General features: G+C 43.1%; 1 protein-coding gene across 2 annotated transcripts; it reads right to left on the minus strand.

Moving 5' to 3' along the window:
• Window positions 1-1,333: 1,333 nt before the first annotated feature.
• Window positions 1,334-22,812, minus strand: GPNMB (glycoprotein nmb). Of its 2 annotated transcripts, none has more exons than XM_045864573.3 (11): window positions 22,616-22,812; window positions 17,606-17,758; window positions 16,670-16,813; window positions 14,781-14,945; window positions 11,961-12,119; window positions 11,323-11,634; window positions 8,286-8,381; window positions 7,337-7,439; window positions 5,262-5,476; window positions 2,192-2,285; window positions 1,334-1,738 (listed from the first exon to the last, which is right to left on the minus strand). In XM_045864573.3, exons 1-11 carry the CDS (start codon window positions 22,683-22,685, stop codon window positions 1,582-1,584), a joined length of 1,668 nt encoding a protein of 555 aa, XP_045720529.1. In that variant the 5' UTR covers window positions 22,686-22,812; the 3' UTR covers window positions 1,334-1,581. The 2 variants fall into 2 exon arrangements, with proteins under 2 accessions (XP_045720529.1, XP_045720528.1); XM_045864572.3 differs by having other exon boundaries at window positions 8,286-8,384; window positions 22,616-22,810.
• Between the last annotated feature and the right edge of the window lie 3,403 nt (window positions 22,813-26,215).

The following is a 26,215-nucleotide window of genomic DNA, read 5'->3' on the forward strand; positions in this document are numbered from 1 at the left end:
GGGCCAAATCTGGCCCACTACCTGCCTTTGTAAATATGCTCTGCTGGAACACAGCATGCTCTTTCATTTACATATATGGCTACCAGAGCAGAGGTGAGTAGTTACCATAGAAACTGTATGGCCCATGAAGCCTAAAGTATTGACTCCCTAGCCCATTACAGAAAAAGTGTGCTGATCTCTGACCTAGAACTCTCCTCTTGCCTTTATTTTTAATATAATACTGACTGTTCAAAGAGTCCAGAACACTTGCTCACAGAAACTCCTTTTTTTTAGATCGATCTGATTAATATACATTTATGTATTACATTTATTGAAATTCAACATACTATATATATTTCAAAATATAAAATACTTATGAAATTATCAGTGCTCCACGGGGCAGTGCTAAACAACTTTTTATGTGTCCAAACTATAAACGCAATAGAAAGGCAAACAATAGGGGTGCCTGGTTGGCTCAGTCGTTAAGCGTCTGCCTTCGGCTCAGGTCACGATCCCAGGATCCTGGGATCGAGCCCCGCATCGGACTCCCTGCTCCGCGGAAAGCCTGCTTCTCCCTCTCCCACTCCCCCTGCTTGTGTTCCCTCTCTTGCTGTGTCTCTGTCAAATAAATAAATAAAATCTTTAAGAAAAAAAAAAAAGAAAGGCGAACAATAAATTGGAAAAATAATCACAATTCCAAGATCTTATCTCTTTTCGTACTTTATTTTTCAGGAAGGAGGGAAAAAAGCATGTCCTGTCTGACATCTGGTAGAGAGTTTTAATTACAAATGGAAGTAAAATCCTTACTGATCAAGTCCATATATCATTCAAGTAGAGAAACCAGTAGGAAAAGCAGGGGCCTCCTTCTTTGGAAAATCATAATATATAATTTCAAATACGTGCACTGAGCGTACAGAAATTGATATATATATATACAAGACTGTGAGCACTCTGATTGTAGGGCCAGGTACCTAGCAAGCATGCCTGATACACAGAAAGTACTCAATAGAGGTCTACAGAATAAATGAATGATCAGCATTCCTTTACACAGCTGGGCATGGCAGGTGTCAGGAAAATATTCACATCCATGTATTAGATTAGTATATACATTTTTGTTTTAGTGTAAGAGGCATGCACATCATACTAAATGTTTGGCCCATTACTGTTTTGCTAGGAGCTCGTGCATGTTCATTGAAGTAGTATTCAGTTAGCTCGGAACACGGATAGCTAGAAAGCGTCCGGCCTCTCCTTCCAGTGAACCGAGGCCAGACTCTAAGGGATAGCACCTTCTCCCCCTACTCTTTGGACATAGCGTGTCTACCCCACTGATCACCTAAGACATTATAAGTGAAACATAAATCATAATGAAAGAAAGCAGTGCTAACTGGTTTTATCAGTTCTATAACACGGCTGAGGCCGCGCACAGTGTGATTCTTCTCCACTTCTCTAAGATGTCATTTAGCCTATAAAAAAACCCTTTGGACCTCCCTAAGCCCCAGTAGAGAGTTTAACAATAATCTTTAGGAACAGAAGTTAATAGTCATCAACTCTGGCATAGCTCACCTGAGGAGTGAGCTGTTGGTCAGAAAGAAAGCTGAAGATTTAAACAGTTCCCGGCTGGTGTTTGAGCAATGGATCTTGTTCCTGGTTCCCAGGGCAGAACAGGGCCTTTGCGTGGTTAAGGAAGACATTCAGGCCTTTGCCTTTGATCATGATCCCAGTACCGTTTCCTATCAGGTATTTGTATTCCTTGTGTTTTCTGAAAACAATGTGTTAGACAGATTAAAAAAAAAAAACATCTACAGCTGGAATATGTTGCTATAATCTCTTCCATGCCAAGTACAAAAGGGTTAATTCCATTTAACCCAAACCACAGCTTTTAAGACATTGATGTCTAATCAAAGTATAGTTATTTTCCCTTCTTCATGCAAGAAATGTGCCTGCCTACTATAATTTGTGATTACATGTTAAACACTAAGCTGACACAATTTTGTAAAGTTACAATGTCTGGTAGCATTTTTAGGATTAAAAAAAAAAACAACCCACAGCAAAATTAACAGTCTTGTTTGGTATTCATTCAATGTTAGATCTTTCTCCCCTACACAGACGGTTTAAAAGCAAAAAAGGGAAAATGGCCCATTTATGCAGAAATATGTAATGTATTTTGGACAATATACTATAGCGATTTAAAGTGTTAAAAGCAGCAACTTACTTGTATACCAAAAGGGTGATCACAGTGACAAATATGGCTAAGCAGCCAACGGAGACCAGGGCACCATTTGCCATGCTTGAAGGGGAAGCTGGGTCTTAAAACAGAAGCAAGACGGTATTAGCGACGTCTTCCGCCTAGTGGACATGCTACTTGTAATGCAATTAAATAAATGAGGAAGGGAGCTATCAGAAGATATATGGCTCCCTCTGGGTTTTCAGTAATCTTTTCCATTAAATAATACATAGTCTTTGGGTCAGCTTATCTTCCATTTAGAGAATGAGTTAGCATGTCTGGAACACCGCGTTAAGGGCTCAGAAGAGAGATGTCATGTCCTGGAGACACCTGCTCAGGTCTCAGCTGACCCAACAGCACCCACATGGTGAAGGGCTCCATGACCCTCCTGGCCGCTCCTTTGGCCCCATCTCCCACTATCCAGCTGTGCTAAAAGTCCTGGGAGTGGCCTATCCTCCCCCCTGCTCTTTCAAATCTCCATGCCCTCTGCCAGGAACATCCTTCCCCTGGCTCATTTCAAGTGTTCACCCCTTTGGGGTGCCTTCCGGACATTCACAAGGGCACCGGGTCACCACACCTGCCTGTGTCACTCCTCTACTTGCCTCTCTTCCTCTGCCTCAATCACGCTGTGTTCCAAGTACTGCTTTATACATGTTTCTCTCCTCCCAGACTGTGGGAACCACAAAGCAGGGATTATATCTTCTCTGTATTCCCGGAAACCAGCAAATTAACTTGTCTCGTCACTACTGCCAAAGTGTAACTGGGATTTATCTCTTTTTTCTCCATCCCCTCTGCCACCACTGCAGTCCCAGCCATCAGCCTTCTCCCCCTGAGAGGACATCTTGTCTACCTGCTTCCACTCTCATCTTCCCATGATCTTTAAAAGCATCAATCAGATCATGCTTTAAACCTGCCGGAGGATCCCCTTATACACAGAATAAAACTCAAGCCCTACCAGTGGTCTACAACCATCTAAATGGACTGCTCATTCCTGAAAGTCAGGTTTCAGTTCAGAGCAGGCCCTTCACAAGCAGATGCTGCTGGGTGGGCAGGCCTGTCAGTGACCTCCCCAATCCGGACAGCCAACCTCTGTGCCCTCTCTCCCCCATGCTTGTCGCTGTCCGTGCCCGGACCTGGTTTTATTTTCTTCACAATGTCATCTTATGTATTGTCTCTTTCCACCCACAAAGGCAGGGAGGGATCTTCTTCATCTTGTTTCCCACTCTGTCTGGAACTGTGTATCTCATGCTCAATGAGTATTTGTTGAAAGAATTGCTGGTGCTTCACGAACGTTCATGGAATCAACGAATAAAAGTCATTTCTGGGGCGCCTGGGTGGCTCAGTCAGTTAAGCGACTGCCTTCGGTTCAGGTCATGATCCTGGAGTCCCAGGATCGAGTCCCACATCGGGCTCCCTGCTCTGCGGGGAGCCTGCTTCTCCCTCTTCCCCTCCCCCTGCTTGTGTTTCCTCTCTCGCTGTGTCTCTCTCTGTCAAATAAATAAATAAAATCTTTAAAAATAAAAAAAAAGTCATTTCTGCTGGAAGTCTATGGGTTTGCTTTTGACCAAAGATCTCTTTCTGAAATTCTGACTTTGAAACCCAAGCCATCAAGTTACAATCCCCCTGGATTAAAAGCTCGCTTTATGAGCTTCCTTTATTTGGATTTTGAAAATGGCTCAGGTCCCCTAAAGTTACCACTCACCACAAGAAGAATGAAAGGAAAGCCAATATCTAAACATCTAATCTAGATAAGAGAACAGTGGTTCACCAGCCCCAAGATAGCTTCGTAGAATAGGTTATGACCCTAAAAAGGCGGTTCTGACCCCCCCCCCCCCCCCCCCCCCGCCCCGGGCAGCCGAAGAGTAACCACAGCAGCTCCTGGAGGTGACAGCTCAGAAGACCCGCACTCACTTGGTCCAAGTGCCCCAGGCTGCCTCCTTCCGCCCCAGCCTCCCAGCTCCCCACCCTGGGCCTTGGAGGAAGCAGGGCACCTGTCTCCTTGTTTTGTTTTTAAATCTGTGCCTCAGATCTCACCAACTATAAGCCCTCACACACATAATTATATGTATGGTTACTTAAGCTTTTCTTTCAATGAGGTTAAAGCTGCCTTTTATACAGTTAATACGTAAATCTATGTTTTAGTACATTTTACCTTATGAGATAGGCTCCAAATCCAGAGGAGCTGTGAGTTAGTCATTAGGGTGAGCCTAACAATACTAAAATTAAGCAGCAAAATACGTGTTGTAATGTGTGCACAATTTAACCCCTCTTTCCCATTCCACCGCAAAGCGTTTCTTCTGAGAGAGAAAGCAGTATCTTCCAACAAGGTGGATTTAAGTGAAATTCAGCTAGGGTCACCAGGTGGAGTCCTAATTTGGTGACCGGGAAAGTTGGAAGCAAGCAGTAAATGACAATTTCTCAATGCGATTTCTTAGTCCACTAGCATTTCACCTCTCCAAGCACTAGGGGGGCAAAGAGTAGATTTACCGGTGAACATCTGAGGACTGGGCAAGTTGGTTTGTTACTGTTTCAGTGTAATGCTTGGTAGAATTTGGGAAGGGAAAGAGAGGACACATGGCAAATTAGAAAGGAGCCAGCAGTCCACCTGGTTTCTCATTTCTCTTCTTGGTTTCATGTCTTTGCCTAGGTGGATTCTAATGACAACAGGGTAGCAGTCTCCCCCTTTTTATAATTTAATTGGAGAACACTGTTATTTTTGGATGTTCGGCTTTATACTTTTCCCTTGACATATAAATCTCTTCGAGCACGCAGTAATCATATCCCATTATTACTGGTCCATGATCACAGCTGATTTTTTTTCATCAGAAGACTTATCTTTAGTCATTATTTCATTGGGTCTCTCTCTCTCATCCCTTCTCTAAGTAGATTTGCTACTGGACTTTAATGCCAGTTGTCCAATCCACATTAATGATAGTTCAATGATTTTTGCACTGAAATAAAGTTAAACATTGATAGTGAAGCCTTGAATGGCTTTAGTATAAGACACACACTGTCCCTGCAATATGAAATGTTCGTACAAGCATAAAACAAAACTTACCTCTTGCAGGGACAGAGACGAGGGTGCTCGTGAGGGCCAGGCTTCTATCATCACCCAGAGTGAGGTTCAGACAGTATGTCCCAGACCCCCTGAAGGCTCTTCTCACAGTCAGTAAGCACGAATCACCTGTGTTCACATCTACAGGGTCGCAGACCGTGTTGTAGGTGATCTGGCAGCTAGGGTCAGAAACTACGGTACAGACCTCTGTGGGCATGCTGAGGGGACAGATGGCATCCAGGGAGGGAGATGTAATATCAGTTTAAAAGGGACAATCATAATCATTACCTGTCCCTAAAATTGACTAGAGTTTCACTAGAATTAACTTGAATTCCACTTTATTCTATTATTCTTGCATCTGATAGAAGAGTATCAAACCATATGATGTCAAATTGTCACATATAACTTACTCTTCAACAAGCCTGGGTATGAGCTGCTGTTTCCCCTGTATCCTCAGAAAGGTGTGGCCCTGGGCGTGGAGGAGAAAGATATTACCACCACCAACAACAACCCCCCCGCCCCAAAGGCAAGGGGCTATTGGAAACTGTGTGAAGTCCAAGTCATTCCTCCACACCTGGGCTCCCTAGGATGTCTGCAGGTGTGGTCGGCTTAGGTGTGGGGCAAAGATCCTATCACATCCCAGAGCTGGCCCACCTGGGTCCCTGCAGAGGTCTAACAGTGACAGGAACAGTGGCTGTTTAGCCAGTATTTACTACGTGCAAGACATAAAGCTGTAGGTGTGTGACATGGTCTTGGTCTTGTCTATTCCTCTCAGTGACCCGATGAGGAAAGCAGGATTAGCCTAGTGTAGCAGGTGACAAGCCAGCTTGGGGAGGGGAGACAGCTAGCCCAAGGTCACACAAGCAGTTAGGGGTGGAGTTGGGACTTGAATAAAAGGTTTGACAACCACGAGGCGATGTGACCATGCATTACTGTGGTAGACACTGTTTCCCTTGTGAGTGGACCTCCTGGAGGGAGCGACCGTGCTGACGCTGGGTCTGGTGAGGTGGGGGTGGCATGCAGGACACACTGTCTTCTCAGCTGGCCTCGTTCCTCCATCAGGTTTTTCTCAATTTTCTCTCATCGTCACCCCTCTCCTCTCCCCAAGCTGGAGAGCTTCTTAGCTATCCCTTTTTATCAGATAAGGCCACATTTTTATACCATCTCATTCTCTTGATTAACTTATACATTTACACACATACATTTTAATTACTTAATTTATCTATTACACGTAAATTTGTGAATTTATATATTAACTTATATTTAGTCTATTATATTGTTCTAACCAAACCGTAAGAAGTCAAATTATGTAATGCAAGCTTTGTAGGGGCGCCTGGGTGACTCAGTTGTTAAGCGACTGCCTTTGGCTCAGGTCATGATCCTGGGGTCCTGGGATCAGCCCCGCATAGGGCTCCTTGCTCACTGGGGAGCCTTCTTCTCCCTCTCCCTCTGCCCACATTGTGCTTGCTCGCTCTCTCTCAGGCTCACTCTCTCTCTCTTTCAAATAAATAAAATCATTTAAAAAATTAAAAAATTAAAAAAGAAAACAAAAAAAAAAAGGAAGAAAAAGCTTTGTAAAGTTTAGAGAGAGAGGATTATTGGGCATTGATATTAATTCATGCGAGGACATGGCCATTCCACAGTGGCTTCCCACCACTTGGAGGGGCCTCAGGGAGCCTAAGAGCTGGGCTCTGAGCCAGACCACAGCCTGTGAACCATGCTCTGCAGGTACCCACCATCTATGGGGGCAAGTTCTGTAATCACTGCGTGCCTCAGGGGACCCATCGGTAAAATGAGGAGACTCAGGATTGGGTAAGGATTCAATAGGAGAACAGATGCAAGATGTTAAGAACATGGTAAGTATTCAATCAATAATTACTACTCAATTTCATCATCAGCTTAAAGGTAATGAGCACTGTTCCATCTAGCAAAATAAGAGTGTGCTTCTGAGCACCTCCTGGGGCCCTTCCTTGTCGTGGCTGACTGATGAACTGGAATCTAAATCAACTTTGAAGGGGAAATGGTGTTAGGGCCCCTGCTCAGGCCTTGGCCTGGTCCTCTGACTGAGATGTACTCACATCCCTTGGCAGGTCACGACGAAATCCATCAGCGAGTTGTCAGGCTGTGGCGCGGGCACCAGAACGTCCGTCATCTGGATGATGTTGACCGCCAGAATTCCGTCTAACAAAACACCCCCCACAGAAAAACACATCAAAACACAGAAGAAACCAGACCCAACCGTTCCTTAATAAATCAGAAAGCCACACCGAACAGAGACACGGTGTTCTTGCCACGCCAGAATCACACCAGATCTGGGAGTCTACCCCGTAACATGGATACGTGTCTACGCAGCACTTTCAAAGTCAAACTGAATTACTCCTCATTCCAACCTGGCTCTTCGTTTCTGGAGCTTGTCTATGTGTTAGAAGGCTGCATTCCTTCTGGACAGGAATTTCAGAGAAAGGGACCCCCCCCCCCGGGGGAAGATGCAGCCCTTGGGCTCAGGGGGTGCCGGCTTCTCTCAGCCCCAGGGTGCACAGCTGGGGATTTAGCCCCATCTCCAGAACCGGGGTGCCTCGGCTGGGCTTCGGGCCCCACCTGTCTTCTCTGGGGTGCCTGTGGGCAGTGCCCACAACACACAGCCATCTGTGGTAGCCCTGTTCATCCCTCTTTCTTACACACTAGACGTGGGACTTTGTGAAATCAGAGGAAGGAAGTGGCAATTGTGGGAACTTGCTACTGGCCTTGTTCAAGGCACATTCATTCAGATTTCTGGAAGGCACAGGGTGGGGGGTCTAGGCCCGGGGCAGGCTCAGCAGTAGGTGGGCCTCACACTGGGCTCATCTCCACCAGAATGTCTAAGGAAGGCTGGGGTAGGCCAGTCGGAATCTAGAAACGTGTTTGCTTGTGCCCACGCGGTATGACGTTGAACAGAGAGTAGGGGCCCCTGCCCCCACCCCTCCAGAGTCAAGAGGCTGAGAGGGTGGCCCGGGGTAGATCCTAACATCCTTCCCCTGCTGCTCCTACCTACAATCGTGATGGTGGCTCTAAAGTAACCGTATCTGTTAATGTGGCAGGTTTCATCAGGAGTCTCCCTCAGCTCCAGGGGGTTGTCACCGGCTGCTGCTGGAGAGTTGGGATAATAACATTTAGATGAGTTGCTGAGAATGCAGAAGATGTACGTAATACATGATAACCCAAAATCTAAACATCTCCTTGCCCTTTAGAAAAACGTCAAGAGTCCTACACTATTAAGTTACTGCAGAAATTTGAACTAAATATGTAATGATGCACAGAGATGTGAGAACTAGGAGGTGTTATAATTATTAAACTATGTAAGTGGGGCGCCTGGGTGGCTCAGATGGTTAAGCGTCTGCCTTCGGCTCAGGTCATGATCTCAGGGTCCTGGGATCGAGTCCCGCATCAGGCTCCCTGCTCCTTGGGAGCCTGCTTCTCCCTCTGCCTTTCTCTCTCGCTCTGTCTCTCGTGAATTAAAAAAAAAACAAAAAAACCAAAAAAAACCTATGTAAGTGAACACAATCCTGTATCTTCTTTAAACATGGGAATCAAATGAAAGGGAGAAACCAAAGTAAAATGTGTGATACAACAATCATGAAGAAATCAAGCAGGCCGTGATAGATAAAATCATATTTTAGGGGCGCCTGGGTAGCTCAGTTGGTTAAGCATCTGGTTTTGGTTCAGGTCGTGATCCGAGCCCCTTGCATGCTCATGCACACGCTCTCTCTCTCTCTCTCTCTCCCTCTCGCTCACGTGCTCTCTCTCTCACAAATAAATAAAATCTTTAAAAAAATAGACTAATGTTAAATAAACCAACATTAATCCCTTTACCATTTAGGAATTTCTAGACAGTTCTAGATATTACAGGCATCTGCAATTTATTTTGAATTTTACACCTGGTCTCCTTATTTGTAAAGAAGACGGTTGATACTTCTAGAAAAAGAAATTCTCTTACAGAAATATCAGAATGAAGCTATATGGGGCGCCTGGGTGGCTCAGTTGGCTCAGGGGCGCCTTCAGCTCAGGTCATGATCCCAGAGTCCTGGGATCGAGCCCTACATCGGGCTCCGTGCTCAGCAGGGAGCCTGCTTATCCCGCTCCCACTGCCTGCCTGCCTACTTGTGATCTCTCTCTCTGTCAAATAAAGAAATAAAATCTTAAAATAAAAGGAAAGAATGAAGCTATATGATTAGAGTTGTTCAGTGCAGTTATATTTGTAACTGGAATTAGGATTAACCGAATCAACCATCAATAAGAGAACGGTTAAATAAATTATACATTTATACATACTATATTACTTATATACTAAGTTTATACATACTATGAAATACTATGTAGCCATTGAATAAAGTGAGTTAAATTTTATGTACTGACAAGGGAAAGATGTCCATGATGTTTGTTAAGAAAAGCAAATTATAGAACCATATATACAGCATGAGCCCATTTACTTAAAAATCAAAACAACAACACCTATATATATTTATACAGTTTGTAAAGGCATAGAAAAAGATCAGGAAAGAAACGCTCCCAACTATTAACAAGGTTTAACTCTTGGGAGGAGAATGTGAATAGGGACTTTTACTTTTATTCTAGGCTTCTCTATTGTTTGAATTTTTATTAAGGAACACGCATTAATTTTGTAATCTAAAACATTTCAAAAAAGAATGAATCAACATCAGTAATAACTTAGTGTCTTGATTTAGATATGCCAGATTTAATGAGATCTCATTTTGTTAATAACACACTATTATAACAATTTATTATTTCTAACGGGTTTTGGTAAAAACAAGAATTGCCCCCCAAGTCTGGACATCGTGCTGGAGTTATTTCCTCTGGGCTTGGTGATGGCGCCCTCTTGTGACCAGTGGGAGGATGTCAGTCTATTACCATCCCCTTCACATCGGGGTGCTGAGTACTCACGGCAGAGTGGGGTAGGGTGGGGCATCAGATGGAAGCTAACACTTTCCAAAGTAGACTCTTAAGAACTTCTTTTTTATTTTATTTTATTTTTTTTAAGTTATTTATTTATTTATTGAGAGGGAGAGAGAATGATAGAGAGAGAGCATGAGAGGGAGGAGGGTCAGAGGGAGAAGCAGACTCCCTGCTGAGCAGGGAGCCCGATGCAGGACTCGATCCTGGGACTCCAGGATCATGACCTTAGCCGAAGGCAGTCGCTTAACCAACTGAGCCACCAAGGCGCCCCTCTTAAGAACTTCTTAAATGGCCTCATATACTATTAGTATAGAGTGGGATTTAATTTATTATGCCTTACATCCAGAACAATCTTAATGTCTAGAAGTCTTTCCAGCTTGCTTGCCGAGAAATACTCTCAAGGTACGTTCTTTCTTGGGCCATCTGGAAACTACTTTCAAGTACGGCTGTGTTTTCGCAGGACACTAGGTGGATGTGGGCAGAGCAGGGAGGAGAATGGAAGTGGGGAGAAATGTGGGAAGGGGAAGAAAGTGGGGATGGCCTGAATGCTTATAAAGGGCCAAGGTGTGTTCTCATAATGAGAAAAAATGGGGAACAGAAATGTGATGGGGCAGACAGGGAAAGCATCTGTACACATAACGAGGCCCCGTACAAATTAGGAAGGTCAAAGAGCTGCACTCAAGTCATGAAATTCTACTTGCAAAGTGACTTTAAACATACTCTCCTTTCTTCCATATTCTAACAGCTTAAAATGGTGATAAGGTGGCTAAAGAATGACAGATCCAGAGTGGGATCACTGCAGACTCTCCATACAATCCTTTAAACTAGGGATCTAATTATGTAACCTATATTATTAGGGTTTTTTAAAAAAGATTTTATTTATTTATTTGAGAGAGAGAATGAGATAGAGAGAGAGAGCATGAGAGAGGGGAGGGTCAGAGGCAGAAGCAGACTCCCCGCCGAGCAGGGAGCCCGATGCGGGACTCGATCCCGGGACCCCAGGATCATGACCCGAGTCGAAGGCAGTTGCTTAACCAATGGAGCCACCCAGGCGCCCCCCCCCCTTTTTAGCTGTTAAGGAACCCCCCTCAAAGATCACTTGGAAAACACTTACATAAAGGAGAGGTGGGTTTCGGAGGTGTGGGCGAAGGCGAAGGACAAGGTCCAGGTACCGCAGCCTGTACAGTGAGGTTAAGGCTGAAGGTTCCATTGAGCACGTATGTGTGATTCAAAGTTGGGTTGTTGGAAACAAACAGACCAGTATTATCCCCGAAGTTCCACTTGTAGTAAATGGCCGACTCATTGAGGAAGTGACTAGGGTCGTGAATCAGGACATTGAACATAATGGGGAGGTCCCTGAGGAACGTTTCATCAGATAAATTTCGATCATTCTTCTGATACATAGTCACAAATACAGGAACGTGATCTAAAAGACATACCCCAAAATAGAAAGAACACACGATTGCTCGATTTTAAGTAGATGACTTCAATAATGCTTTTAGGTTCAAAAATTAAAACAAGGGATAATTCAGCATCATTTTCCCTTTTCCTACACAAGTTTTCTAGGGTTTTCCCAAGTTATTCTGGAAACACAGATGGAGTACAATATAATTAAATACATAAGCGAGGGAAGGAACCCATATGAATCGTTAACCTAGCCCAGAACACTTGGCTCTAACTCTTTCTTAACCCACTAACATCACCAGAACGAAGTGCCTCACCATCAGTTAACTTCGAGTTCACGCCACTCACCTGTTACCACGTACACGTCTTTCACTTTTGCGATGGGGACATATGCATGTTGGTGTCTTCTGTAAACAATTACTTCCATGAGTTGAGGGCCAAGTGTCACATTGGCTGTGTTTATAGAAACTCTTGCTGAACCCCGTCCTAATTTCTGCAAATACTGACCTTTGAGAGGATGGAAATTTTTAGTTATTGGCCACATTATGTGATCATTATAGGAAGTTGTTGTTTCTTTATGACTAGTGACTGCCCCTTAGAGAACACTCTGGAAAAAGGAAAAACAGGATGGGGATGTGGTCCTGGCCACTTCAGAAAGGAAGATGGTACTCATTTTATGTAAAACCTTATAACACAAACCCACTGTTACATAAATATAGTTCGGTTAGTTGGTTAAAAGGAAAAGAGCAGTTTAGTGGGACAATACTGCTAGTCCTTAGTTTACAAATTAAAAATGTTTATAAGTAAGAGGTCTGGCACTTGAAATACATGTGTTTCCCAGAGAAGACCCATTCAGTGCAATGGTGAGGTGTCTAAAGGAGTTAAAAAAAAATTTATCCAAAGATCTACCTTATTGTTGTAACAATATTACCATTTCAGCTATATCATTAAGCAGTTTCTTTTTTCTTCTTCTTCTTCTTTTTTTTTTTAGGAGACTAGAATCCTCCATTTTCTAATAGAATTTGTATATAAAAAAACAGTCAGTAAGTGATGAAAACGAAGTAGGGTATGGTAGGCATAAAAAGAAACGTAGTGGTTCTATAAACACATTTCTAGGACATTCTTGACTCACTCTTTTTCTTTCTCCAGCCCTAACCAAAATCTGACTGCCACTGGCTATAGCTAGTAAAAATGATTCCTAACCTTCAGGGCCCGAGGATTTTTCTAATCCTATTGAGGCGCCCAGCACAGATGTGTGATTGAAACAACACGGATGGTGAGATAGATGCTTGTGGGGATGTTTAAAGACCACGTTTATTACAAGGTCAAAGGTGTCAGAAAATTATACGAATCTTCTCAGGGATATGTGGTTTGGATTCCCCTTTACCTCGAAATGCAGAGGCAGTTCTGTTGGAGGTTGTAGGGGAAAGAGGGGTCTCTCGGGGTTAGTTATACGGGAGGAAAATGTTAGTCCTGGCATTGAGAGACCACATAAGCAACTGTCAGTTGAAGGAGAATATCAGTTAACTCTGAGACTTCAGAATATGGAAATTCAAAACAGTCTTGTTACTGGGCGCCTGGGTGGCTCAGTTGGTTAAGCGACTGCCTTCAGCTCAGGTCATGATCCTGGAGTCCCTGGATCGAGTCCCGCATCGGGCTCCCTGCTCGGCAGGGAGTCTGCTTCTCCCTCTGACCCTCCCCCCTTCATGTGCTCTCTCTCATTCTCTCTCTCTCAAATAAATAAATAAAATCTTTAAAAAAAAAAAACCAGTCTTGTTAGAACAACAGCAATTTCTGGGCTAAAAGCTGATTTTAATAGATCTCTTAACTAAAAAGAGGGCTAAAGAGAGATCGGAGTGCTAGTGAGCATACACAACTCCATGCAAATGGTCAGGTCAAAGAAATCATGACATTTGGGGTGCTGACTGACGGAGCCATGAAGGCACTGAAACAAAGGCAGCCTTCAGCCCCGATTTAACTAGATGGGCATACTATCTGCTATCTATTTTGTACTTTGTTAAACTGATGTCTATGCTTAATGTGTGTTGTTTTGATTGATTAGCGAGTTAATGGGACAAAGAAACTCTAATTTATGAAAAAAGACAAAACATTTAGAAGTTTGGACCCTGCATGGTCGGTAGCAGTTTTCAAACATTCAGAGCCAGATGGCATCTGGTGACATATTTAAGAACTTAGCAGCTTTGCTAATCATAACGTAAAGTTGCTCCTTCTAAAAATAACCGCTTCACCAATAATAAAACAAAAGTGGATACCATTTGTGTTTAAAAAAAAAGAGGGTAGGTTTTGTTAAAGGAGAATAGTGGTTAGATTATGTTATTTCTACACAATGGAATATTATGCAGTCATTAAAATAATGTACATAAAGAATTTTAATGCTATAGTCAAGTCCTCATGATATTTAACAAAAATGTGTATACATTCTAATCTTAATCAAGGAATACTAGCAAAAAAAAAAAATACCATCGTGTTAACAGTGATAATCTCTGGTGTTAATTATGGGTGACTTATTTTTCATTTGTACTTTTCTGCATTTTCTAAATTTCCTTTGAAGAGCATAAGTCTCTTCCTTAACAAATCTTTTGACAATAAAAAATTAAAGAAAAAATCAAATACCCATCTGTGTGCCACTCAAATATTCCTATTTTTCATATTACTGTTTTAGACAAAAAGAAATTGAACAGTTTTCTTTTAAAAATGAAAACTGAATTAATTTTTTCCCCTTCTTCTAATTCTTTGGTGTTCTGAAGATTTGTCAAGGCTAAACAAGATTTTCTTTTTAACTCTCACCCTCCACCCCACCTAAGGAAAGTTCACAGAGTAACTGTTGTTAAACTCTTAGTATTAGCATTCTTGATTATAGAATAAGAAAAGTGAAAAAAAGTTAAAGTTTTAAGGGCAGGTAAAGAAGCAGCTAAGGAGGTTTTGTAAAAAGTCCAACCAAGGGGCGCCTGGGTGGCTCAGTTGTTTAAGCGACTGCCTTCGGCTCAGGTCATGATCCTGGAGTTCCAGGATCGAGTCCCGCATCGGGCTCCCTGCTCAGCAAGAGGTCTGCTTCTCCCTCTGACCCTCCCCCCTCATGTGCTCTCTCTCTCATTCTCTCTCTCAAATAAATAAATAAAATCTTAAAAAAAAAAAAAAAAGTCCAACCAAGTGTGTGAAAGACGTAGACAAAATTGCATCTCTTCCATCCAGGGTGGTGAGGGAAAGGCTTTCCGTCAGGGTACACGTGGTGATGGTGTTGGTTGGGGCTATTTCCCCAGCCACCTTCCTCAGTCCAGTTGTAAACATACAGGTCAGGAGATGGACCAATATCTAAAGAGAAAAAGAAACAAGCCAGTCTTGTCATCTGGGCTCAGAATGCCCAACGCTCATCATGGAATTAAACATCTTTTCGTATTTTTCATAAATACAAATATAGTTGGGCAACTAAAACCCTAATTTTGAGAATTCATCCAGTGGTGTATATTTATGACCTGTCCATTTTCTGCCTATAGATTACATTTCAGTAAAAGTTTCATAGAAAACAATTATTCAGAAAGGTCCAATCTAGAGATACCACAGTATATTTATTTTTAATAATGGATCTCCACATCACAACTGTATTCAAACCAAACTGAGGGATGCTTTATCTGTTTACATTGATACTGCTATCTGTAGCCTTCCCCCCCCCCCTTTTTTTACCCTGAGTCATTTGGCATCAAATGACTCTCAACTCCTAAAGATTTTGGCATGTATCTCCTACAAATAAGGACATTAACTTACATAACCACAATATCATTACCACTCTTCCTATCGTCTAATCAAGGGTCACATACTATATTTGGCTATTTTGTCTCTTCAAATGATTCAGAAAAAAACAGATAGATAGAAGTAACTATGGCAAAATGTTAAAATTGTTGAGTCTAGGTAGGAGGTTTTGGTGTACTCAGTGTACCCTGATTTCAACTTTTTTGTACGTATGACATTTTTTCTTTTTAAATAGTCTTTACACCCAACGTGGGGCTCGAACTCATGACCCCAAGATCAAGAGTTAACACACACTCCCAACTGAGTCAGCCAGGTGCCCCAACATACTTCATTGTAAACAAGTCATGACCAATATCTTTTCATCTATAACAGTTCCCTCACCCTCTTGGTTTTTTTATGTCACTGACATTTTTGAAGAATCTTTTTATTTATCAATGTATTAGAGCCATTTTTATTTTTTGTTCTTAAATTGTCCCAAATAGCCAGGGGGAGTCCCTTCAAGCTGGCTTCTGTGTCCTTGTGATGTGTCCCCGTTAGTCCTTGAGTATTTACTTACTTGGACACAATAAGATGTGCCAGACTCACCTGGTACTTTCCCTGCCCTAGACCTGATAAATCAATAAGGAATGAACACACTGACAGTTTAACAGAAGTTCTAAGTCATAAAATCAGATCATAAGTGCATTTAACAGTCTTGTCACTGAAGAATCTCAGTAATTAGCTCCAAGTTTTTGAGAATGTGCAGTTCTCAAGATAATTTCCCTTGACTCATTTGTGTTCCTTTGTGCTCTTTAACATGTACAAAGAGCTTACCCGCTTTAAGGGCAAAGCAAAACCACAATATACACATCTTAGTATTAGCACCAGCTACACAACATTTGCTTAAGCAATACTTGGAAGCAAAAATTGATCTGATCAGCAAATATCTGTCAAATTGGCTCTTCTTTGAGTATCCAAAGGAATTCCAAGTAATCAAACCAAAATCTGAGAATCAACAAGGTGTTCTCTGGCTAATCAACTAGACACTAAGAAAAAGCTGAGCATGACAATATCTTGAAGAAGGTTCCAAGTGGCAGAAAGCCACCAGTTTGCTCAAGTGGGTTTGGCTAATGTTGATATAGGAACTGGATGGAGCAACACCTCCCTGTCATCCAATTTGAGGAGGGGGTGACATCGGGTGATGGCATCTTGCATTTACGTAAGTACCTGTGAGGCTTTAGGTTTATGAGATGGGTCTCTAGTAGTTAGGAGAACTAGCCTGTTCCTGTGGCATGAATAACATTCCTTACCATTTCTGCAGTTCTTCTCATAGACTATGTTGCCACTGACATCTTCCTTTTGGCATCTGGGGAATACCAGGTCTACCACAAACGTGATAGTTGAGCCCACAAGTGCTGGTGAATCACTGGTCAGAATCGCCTGCACATGGCCTCCTAGCACACAGAAAGTGCAGTTTAATGATCAATGATCTTTTTCCTTTCATTGATAAATTAATCCACCAATAAGGACCAGAGCATCCTTTTTTTTTTTTAAGTTAGCACTATGCCCACCGTGGGGCTTGAACTCATGACCCAGAGATCAAGAGTTGTGTGCTCTACCGACTGAGCCAGCGAGGTGCCCTCCCATCTTTATGCCTCTTAACAATAAATTATTTTCTGGATTCCTAACTTTTGCTTTCAGAGTACAACATTCTAGAAGGAAAAAAAAAAAGTCAGACCAATTAAAGAATTCTCTGACGATAAAGAACATTTACTTAAAATAAAAAAAAAAATCTGCTCAACTGGACTGAACAAACAAGTTTTAAAGGTTTGTATTTTTAAACTCAAAACTGATGACCAAAGGACTCATTCTTTCATGCAAATGGAAAGATACTCACTTTCTGATAAACCACACTTTTGAGGTGGTCAAAACAGCTCTAGTGTCTCAGATCTTCTGAGAGACCATTCCCATAAATAGGTTTGAGGCTAAATCTGTTTGCTCTCCAAAATCCTCCAAGAACTACAAACTTGTCAATTTCTAAGTGGATTAAAGTTGTGTGTGTGTAACTTAGAAAGTAACATTATCTTGAGATAAAGAAAGATTGCCAAATCTAAGTGCCTCCCACTTGGTAACTAGAGTTCTATCATTCACAGAAGGAACATAAGCCATGTGATCTCCAAGTCTACAATCTATGAGACTAAGATAAATAGGAAATGACAGTTGTTTGGCTTGAATATTTGATTTACCTTTCCAGCAGTTTTTCCACCTTGGGTCTTCCTTCTTCCACACTGGATACAGTTTTTCATTCCATTCATTTTCATCTGAAGACCAACCAGCCAGTTGGTTGTGCTCCCTCATATAATCAGAAGTTCTTTCATTGCTCAGCACATCATGAAATCCTATATCAATATTTGAAAAACAAATTATTTTGGCTACTCCTTTCCTCATTTAGTACTTACCTAACAGTAGTTAAAGCAACTTCTTGTTTCATAAGTTTGGAAAGTCACACTTAATATTTCCAATAAGTCGAACAAATAGGTTTTTATTTTAATGTCTACTGGAAATAGCTTAAATACAACTATTCAAACCCTCTTTATGTATTTTAAACGAGGGGCACCTGGGTGGTGCATGAGGTTAAGCATCTGACTCTTGGTTTCTGCTCAGGTCCTGATCTTAGAGTCATGAGATCGAGCCCCATGTTGGGCTCTGTGCTCAGTGCAGAGTCTGCCTGAGACTGTCTCTCTCTTTCCCTCTGCCTCCCCCTCTCCCATGCTTGCTCTCTCTCTCTGAAATAAGCAAATCTTTTTTTAAAAAATATTTTATTTAGGGGCACCTGAGTGGCTCAGTTGTTAAGCATCTGCCTTCGGCCCAGGTCATGGTCCCAGGGTCCTGGGATCGAGCCCCTCATCGGGCTCCCTGCTCAGTGGGAAGCCTGTTTCTCCCTCTCCCACTCCACCTGCTTGTGTTCCCTCTCTCGCTGTGTCTCTCTCTGTCAAATAAACAAACAAAAATCTTAAAAAAATATTTTATTTCTTTATTTGAGAGAGAGAGAGAGAGAGAGAGAGCGAGCATGCAAGCACAAGCAGGGGGACTGGCAGGCAGAGGGAGAAGCAAACTCCCCACCGGAGCAGGGAGCCTTGCCCGAAAGAAATTTGCCAATTTCTTCTTTCAGTTCTGTTCAGTTTTCACTTAATGTATTTTGAAGCTCTGTTTAGAATTGCTGAGTCTTCTTCATGAATTGATCCTCTTACCATTAGGAATTGACTTTTATCTCTGGTAATATTCCTTGTCCTGAAGAATACTTTGATAGTAATGCTTAGTGGTTAACTGGTACATCTTTTTCCATCCTATTATTTTAAATGGATATATATTTTTACATTTGAAGTGGGTTTCTTGTAGACAGTATATTGGTTGTTTTTTTTAATGTAGTCAAAAAGATGTGAATCTTCATTTGGAGTGTTTAGATAATTTACATTTACAGTATTTATTAATATTGTGGGATTTAAGTCTACCATCTTGTTATTTTTCTGTTTGTCCCATCTGTTCTTTATTCCTTTTTCTTTTCCAGTACTTTTTTGGGGTTATTATTGGAGTCTATTTTATCTCCACTTCTGGCTTATTAGCTGTATCTTTTTGTTTTGTGCAGTTGCTCCAGGGTTTATAAAATTCTTGCTCTTTTGAAATTCTTTCTAATCTCAAGTTGATGTCTTTTTACCTTGCCTGACAACTCCAATGGTCACATGGTCTCTCCTTTCTTTGAGGATTGTAGCAGATTGGTTGGCTGCCTACCTAACAGTCATTTCCAGGCTGCACCCCTACTCTTTTTTTCCCCTTATTGCAGAGTAACAGTCCAAAATTCCAAAGACTCACTTTCCTAGATTTCCTTACAGTATGGGCAGGAACAGCTGATTAGAACCTGGCCAATCAGAACTGAGAGGAAGTCTTTTGAGGGCTTTTGGGAAGTTTTCCTCCCTTCATAAATATATATATAAAAAGAACAAACTCCATTTTTGTTCACATCAGAATTGATTTTAGGGAGGGGCGTCTGGGTGGCTCAGTTGTTAAGCGTCTGCCTTCGGCTCAGGTCATGATCCCAGGGTCCTGGGATCGAGCCCCACATCGGGCTCCCTGCTCCACAGGAAGCCTGCTTCTCCCTCTCCCACTCCCCCTGCTTGTGTTCCTTCTCTCGCTGTGTCTCTGTCAAATAAATAAAATCTTTAACAACAACAAAAAAAAGAATTGATTTTGGGGATAGCAATGTAATGATGTGATGCTCAGAGCTGGGATAGCCATACTTAGCCATGAGGGCACAAATCTGAAGAAGCAGGCCAACACACCAAGGATGTCAGAGTGGAAGGATGCAAAGAAAGAGTTCTCGATGTTGTCGAGTTCTAGCTCTAGCCTTGCCCACCTCTGGACTGGTTAAGGTAAATAGTCTTCTTTTCCCTCTGCCTGCCCTGCCTGCCGCTCCCCCCTGCTTGTGCTGACAAATATTTTTAAAAAAACCTAAACATGCAATTAACATACAACTAAAACATTGTACTCATGGACATTTGTCCCAAAGAAATGGAAACTTATGGTCACCCAAAACTCTGTACATGAATGTTCATAGCAACTTTATTCATAGTAGTGCAAACTGGAACAGTCTGGATGTCTTACAATGGGTGAATGTTTAAACAAGCTGTGGTATATCCATACTGTGGAATACTACCTAGTGATAAAAAAGAACTACTGATACATGCAACACTTAAATAATGTGGAGTAAAAAAAAGCCAATGCCCCTAAATTACATACTGTAATGATTCTATTTATGATAACGTTCTTGAAGTCACAAAATTATAAGAATGGAGAGTGGATTAGTAGTTGCCAGGGCAGGAGGTGGGGTGGGAAGGGGAAGTTGGTTTGGCTATAAAAGGGTATGAAGGACCCTTGTGGGGATGGAACCATTTGGTACTTTGACTTTCAGTGTCAATATCCTGGCTGTGATATTGTGCGATAATTCTACCAGATATTACCATTGGGAGAAACTGGGAAAGCTATACAGGGGAATCTTTTTGCATTACTTCTCAAAACTGCATGTGAATCTACAATGACTTCAAAAACTTGAGTTAAAAACCAGAAAAGACACCCAAGAGTAAGCGGGTTTTAGAAGGAAAAAAGAGGTGTATTGGGGGGGGTTGTTAGAAGTGAAGGGAAACGGAGTCACACCCAGCACTGCTGTGGCTTTTCTCTCTCCATTCTAGAATCTCTGCTCCGTCCACCCACAAAGGGGGGCGGGGTAGTGGCCACGTTGTTAACTACTTTGTCAACACCTGCTCTTGTCGGTTTCACCAGGGCTATGATTGGAAAGTGGCAAGGAATCCCTTGGTGTTTGATCCAGTGGTAAATTCTACCCATTTTATTTTTTCTGGTTAGAATATTTAGTCTAGGGCAAGGTGAAGACAGGAATGGTGGATTTTGTTACGTTTTGCCTAATAGATTGGGACTCCTCTCAAACTGACAGCCAACATTTAACCTCAGGCTAATCTGTTTCACTAAGCAGAGCAAATTAGCACTGCTGGAAAGGCGGCTAGAATTAGGCACAGGGTCTCCACTGACTGTCCCTTCTCTATCCCTCCATCTCCCAGGACTGCAGGGAATCAGTCCTGGGACCTACCCTGAGGTAAGACCATTGCTACCTTGTAGGACTCCCACCCAAGCACCATCCGTTAGCTGATCTCACAAGCACCCCATTGCCCACATTATCAAATGAAGAAATGAAAGCTCAAGGGCACTAAGTGGCTTGTGGCCCAGCCCTCCAGCTGGCAGGGGACCCAAGTCTGTCCAACTGCAGGAAGGACAGTGGTTGGCTTGGGCTTTCTTCCTCTTAATTGCTGTGTTGCCTGGGGCAAGTCACTTGCCTTGTCCGTGGCTGCCTTCCTCGTCTGGCAAACATGCCCATCACAGTGCCAGCCTCCTGGCACTGTTCTGAGGCCAACGGGTCCCAGCCCTGGCCCCCTGCTGAAATCCCTGCATCTGGGCCCCCTCATCAGGTCCAGTCACAGGAGACGGAAGGACAGGGGTCTCTGGGGACCAGCATGGCCCAAGCGTCAGGACCCAGCAGGTGAAAAGCAAGACCTGGGTTCTTGGTTTCCACACCTGTTGAATGGTGGGAGGCCCATCTGCCCCACAAAGGCAGTTGTGGGGGTTACCTGTGGGATGTAAGTGCAGGAGCCGGTATAATGACTGTACATGGTGGCCACGAGGTAGATGCCGGCCCCTTCTCTACACCTATCCACCTCCCCCCCCGCCCCCGACCATGGAGTTGTCTGGTAAAATCAAGACCCTCAAACTTTTCATCCAGTGAGTATCCCTATTCGGTTGGAGGTGGAGTGGACCTTCTGGGTGATGTATAATTCACTTCTTTCTCCCACCATTGCCACCCATCCCCTGGACAGGACACATGGGCCGAAGCCCTGCTTTGCATTAGAGGAGGGTTTTGTTTGTTTTTAAAGTAGGCTCCACACCCAGCGTGGAGCTCAACATGGGGCTTGAACTCATGACCCTGAGATCAAGACCTGAGCTGAGATCAAGAGTCGGACGCTTAACCCTCTGAGCCACCCAGGTGCCCCACAAGAGGGGCTTTTTAAACAAGGATGTTCCAAACTGATCTCCAAAGAGTCTGCTTTAATCGATTGGGCATCAGTTGTTAGCAAGTCCCCAACCTCGAACGTGGGACTAGAATAGAGACCCCAGGCTTTGGCTCTTCTCTCAGTAACCTCACCCCAGTGGCAGCAAGCTCCTGCAGGCCTGTGAAAACTTCCCAACAGGACTAGCAACAGCTTCTGGGCTGGGATGACGGTCAGTGAACTGGTCTCTGGCTCTTGGGCTCTGCTTCACTGCAGCTCGGTTTACTACCAGAAACCAGACGAAGTATAGAGGGTGGCATTGCTTTGTTCTCAGGCCGGAGACCATTCTCCTCACACGTGCACCCTCCCCGTGTCTGGGAAGAGAGAAGGGGGCGATCGCAATGGGAAAAAACCCCCTACGAGAGGGGCTGCCTGGTTATCACTTTCCGAGAGCCTGAAGCCAAGAATGGAACGGGAGGCATTCTGCTGTAGTTCCAACATTCCCAGAGGTTTCCAGGAGAAAGGAGCGAGCGCGAAACCTTCCTGAGGATCTTCATGAAGTCAACCTTCCGGCGTGGCCAGCAATACTTCAGACAGCCCACCACTTTAGCTGACAAAGAATGGGTTAAAAGAGACTCGTGCACTCACGTTTGGCAGCATCAAGCGGCAATCTTGCAGCCAGAAGCAGAAATCCCAGGAAACAGTAGAGACATTCCATGCTGAATTCTCACAGACCCAGGCAATCAAGGTTTAACTTTTTAACTCCTCTGGCTCCCCCCGCTAAGAACAACAGTGCTCTTCTGGCTCGGCCCTGCCCCACTCCTTCTTTTAATTAAATACAGGGCGCCTGGGGCAGATCATGTGATGGTATTAAGCAGTCTTGCCTGATCTGGTCTCTGGAGTTCAAGCTCATACAACTCATGTGCTTCTGACTCACTCACTCTAAGCATCTATTTTCTTTTTTTTTACAGGCGCACCGTTTCGATGTTGTGATTCCACATTTCTAGTTAAAGGGATTTCCTTTCCTATGGACCCATATCCTTCACCAAATAAAATTTCAATCTCCAACCTCATTGATTATCAACTGGAGGCGGTTCCTTTACTCATCCATTCCCCCGGCTCATTTAGATGACCCGCTCTTCCTAGGGCCAACTAATGCTTGTACGTTCCCTTCCCCCCAGAGGAGACACAGCTGGGGGGGGGGGGGCAGGGCGGGCGGTGGGTAGCGCTTCAATCACTTGCAATTGGGGATTACATATATGGGTAATAGCGTATGTGATGCCTGGAGATGCTTGAAACACGCGCACAGGCCTCCAATTGCTGAGAAATGCACTTACAAGCCCATTGAGGACATCTGTGCAGTTCCATACAACTTTTGGAACAACCTGCCTAATTTCTGGTAACTGCTCTGCAAGCATTCCTGTGTTGTACCTCCCAAGGCCAATTGCATAAAACACACTGTGTGCTTATTTCATGTTACAGAAGCAGGCATTAAATGAAAAAAACAAGCTTGCCTGGAATAAATCGTTTTGGTTATAGAATGTGCAGAAAGTGTGGCAACACGAACACTTGACAACATGGGATCTTTCTCTAAGTCACAGCCACATGACCATCTTCAGTGCATATAAAAGTCCCAATTGGGGGGGGAGGGTCAAGTTTGGGGTATTAATTTATGTTTCGGTGGTGCTAACAAGGCATAGGAAGAAAGTCTGTGAAACGGCAGTCTGCCAAGCAGGTGTGGCCAGCTCCCTACCCGAGGGCCACGTGCAGCTCTTTAAAGCACATATGTAGAGAAAAAAACAGCACAGGGAAACATTCATGACAAACAAAACTTTTTTTTTTTTTTAAGATTTTATTTATTTATTTGACCGAGAGAGACACAGCGAGAGAGGGAACACACACAGGGGGAGTGGGAGAGGGAGAAGCAGGCTCCCCGCAGAGCAGGGAACCCGATGCGGGACTCGATCCCAGGACCCTGGGATCATGACCTGAGCTGAAGGCAGTCGCTTAACCAACTGAGCCACCCAGGCGCCCGACAAACAAAACTTTTCAAATTCAGATGGATAAATGAACAATGGAAGTATTTATTGTATGTAATGTGAATAATCTATATAGTTCTGTGGGTTTTTTTGTTTTTACAATCAACATGTGTAACATCATAAAGGCTTTTCAGTTTAGGGAAAAATTTTTTTTAAAGGGTTTATTTCAGAGCAAGAAAGCAGAAGTCAGAAGCAGACTTCCCGCTGAGCAGGGAGCCTGACATGGGGCTCGATCCCAGGACCCTAAGATCATGACCTGAGTTGCAGATAGACACCCAACCGACTGAGCCACTGAGGGATCCCTCAATTCTAGCTTTTATGTTTGGCCACATTATTAGCTATCTCTGTGTCCAAGTAAAGAGCGTAAGTGTCAGACTCTTCTGTTAAAAAAAAAAAAAAGTGAATAGGGAGAGAGACACAGTGATCAAGTTTTCTTTTAGGTCTTCTTCCTGCTCCTTCAAGGGCAGATGATGAGGACTTAGGACAATAGGCAAAATGGGAGGCAGCTGGATGGAGGTGAGAAAGAAACCAGAAGTTGTTCATTCCAAAACACTACACATTGGATGGAGAATCTGTGCCTTTATAATCACCAGTTGAGAGCATATAAAGTAGTTTACTCTGTAGGATTCAGATACAGGGTTATTTTGGATAAGAAATTTTCTCAAGGGTTTTTTTTTTTTAATTAAATCATACCGTGAATTAAGTTTTGTTCATTGAAAGAAGTGAGCCATCTCATTTACTTGGTATTATCAACATGATTATTCTGTTTGGAAACGATGCTGAAAAAGTCAACTTTTAAGAATGGACTAAATTGCCTCTAAGCGTCCTGGTTCCTGACAGCCCCTCATGGTGGCTGAAGTCCCGCCCTGATGGGTAGTGATTATAGCAGCCCCCAAAGGGGAATGTGGGCAGTGGCAGGCGGTAGGGAGTTACCACTTTTTTTTTTTTAAAGATTTTATTTATTTGACAGAGAGAGACAGCGAGAGAGGGAACACAAGCAGGGGGAGTGGGAGAGGGAGAAGCAGGCTTCCCGCGGAGCAGGGAGCCTGATGCGGGGCTCGATCCCAGGACCTTGGGATCATGACCTGAGCCAAAGGCAGACGCTTAACGACTGAGCCACCCAGGCGCCCCACCACTTTTAATTTTAGAAATTTCTCAGTTCAGACTGGTGTTTTTAAGCAAGATAATAAAAATTCAGGTCCTTTTCTCTTCCACTCTTACAACTGTTGTATTACCACCGTAACAAATTGCAGAAACTTGGAAGCTTAAAACAACACAGTCTATTACCTTTATTCGGGAAGTCAAAATTCTGGAATACGTCTCACTGGGTCCAAATCCAAGTGTCAGTAGGGAAGCTCTAGAAGAATCTGTTTTCTTGTATTTTCGGGCTTCTAGAGGCCTCCCCGTATTTCCTGGCTGGTTCCTAACTTGCATCCGTTGTTAAAGCCAGCAACGGCCAGTCGAGTCTTTCTCCCAGGGAATCATTTTGACACTGATTCTCCTTCCTTCCTCTCTCACTTATAAGGAATCTTATGATTACACCAAACTCACCTGGATGATCCAGATTAATTGCCTTGTGTCAGAGTCAGTTGATTAGCAACCTTATTCCATCTGCAATCTTAATCCCCCCCTTGCCATAGAACCTATTCACAAATTCCAGGGATTAGGATGTAGACATCTTTAGGGGCCGTGATTCTGCTTTATCACAGTTATACAGCGGATGACTTAACAAAAATTCTGTTTATGAAGAAGCATTTGTGATGAGAGCAGTCATGGGAAATACCTCTCAAAGATTACAAGACTTGTTGAAACAAAGGCTTTGATATTTGGCAGAGCAGAAAAACAAGAATAAACTAAAGATAAAGGAATCAGTTCAGAAAGAGAGAAAGCCCATGTGACTGCCTTGTCCTAATGTGGGCTTTTTAACATGTTATAACCAGAGTCATGGTTTTCAGATTTAAGCATTAACAAATGACTCAGAGGCTTCTGTTTTGTGTCTACTTCTTTAGTCTCTCCTGTCTGGGTGCTCTCCACATGAATAAGTAATTAAACTCTCTTATTTCCAGGTTTACTAAATTTTGAAATTATTCTTCCTCCAAAATATTTTTCCTAGCCTTTCAGGGAAAGAAGAGAAAATGAATCACCAAGTCAATGCATTCTTTTCTGGTCACTTCTGAAATCACAAAGCATCAGTGGTTGTTGTATTTTT

The sequence above is a fragment of the Mirounga angustirostris genome, unplaced genomic scaffold, assembly GCF_029215605.1.
Source record: "Mirounga angustirostris isolate CCGP_5_RB_7025 unplaced genomic scaffold, mMirAng1.0.hap1 SCAF_12, whole genome shotgun sequence".
Lineage (NCBI taxonomy): Eukaryota > Metazoa > Chordata > Mammalia > Carnivora > Phocidae > Mirounga > Mirounga angustirostris.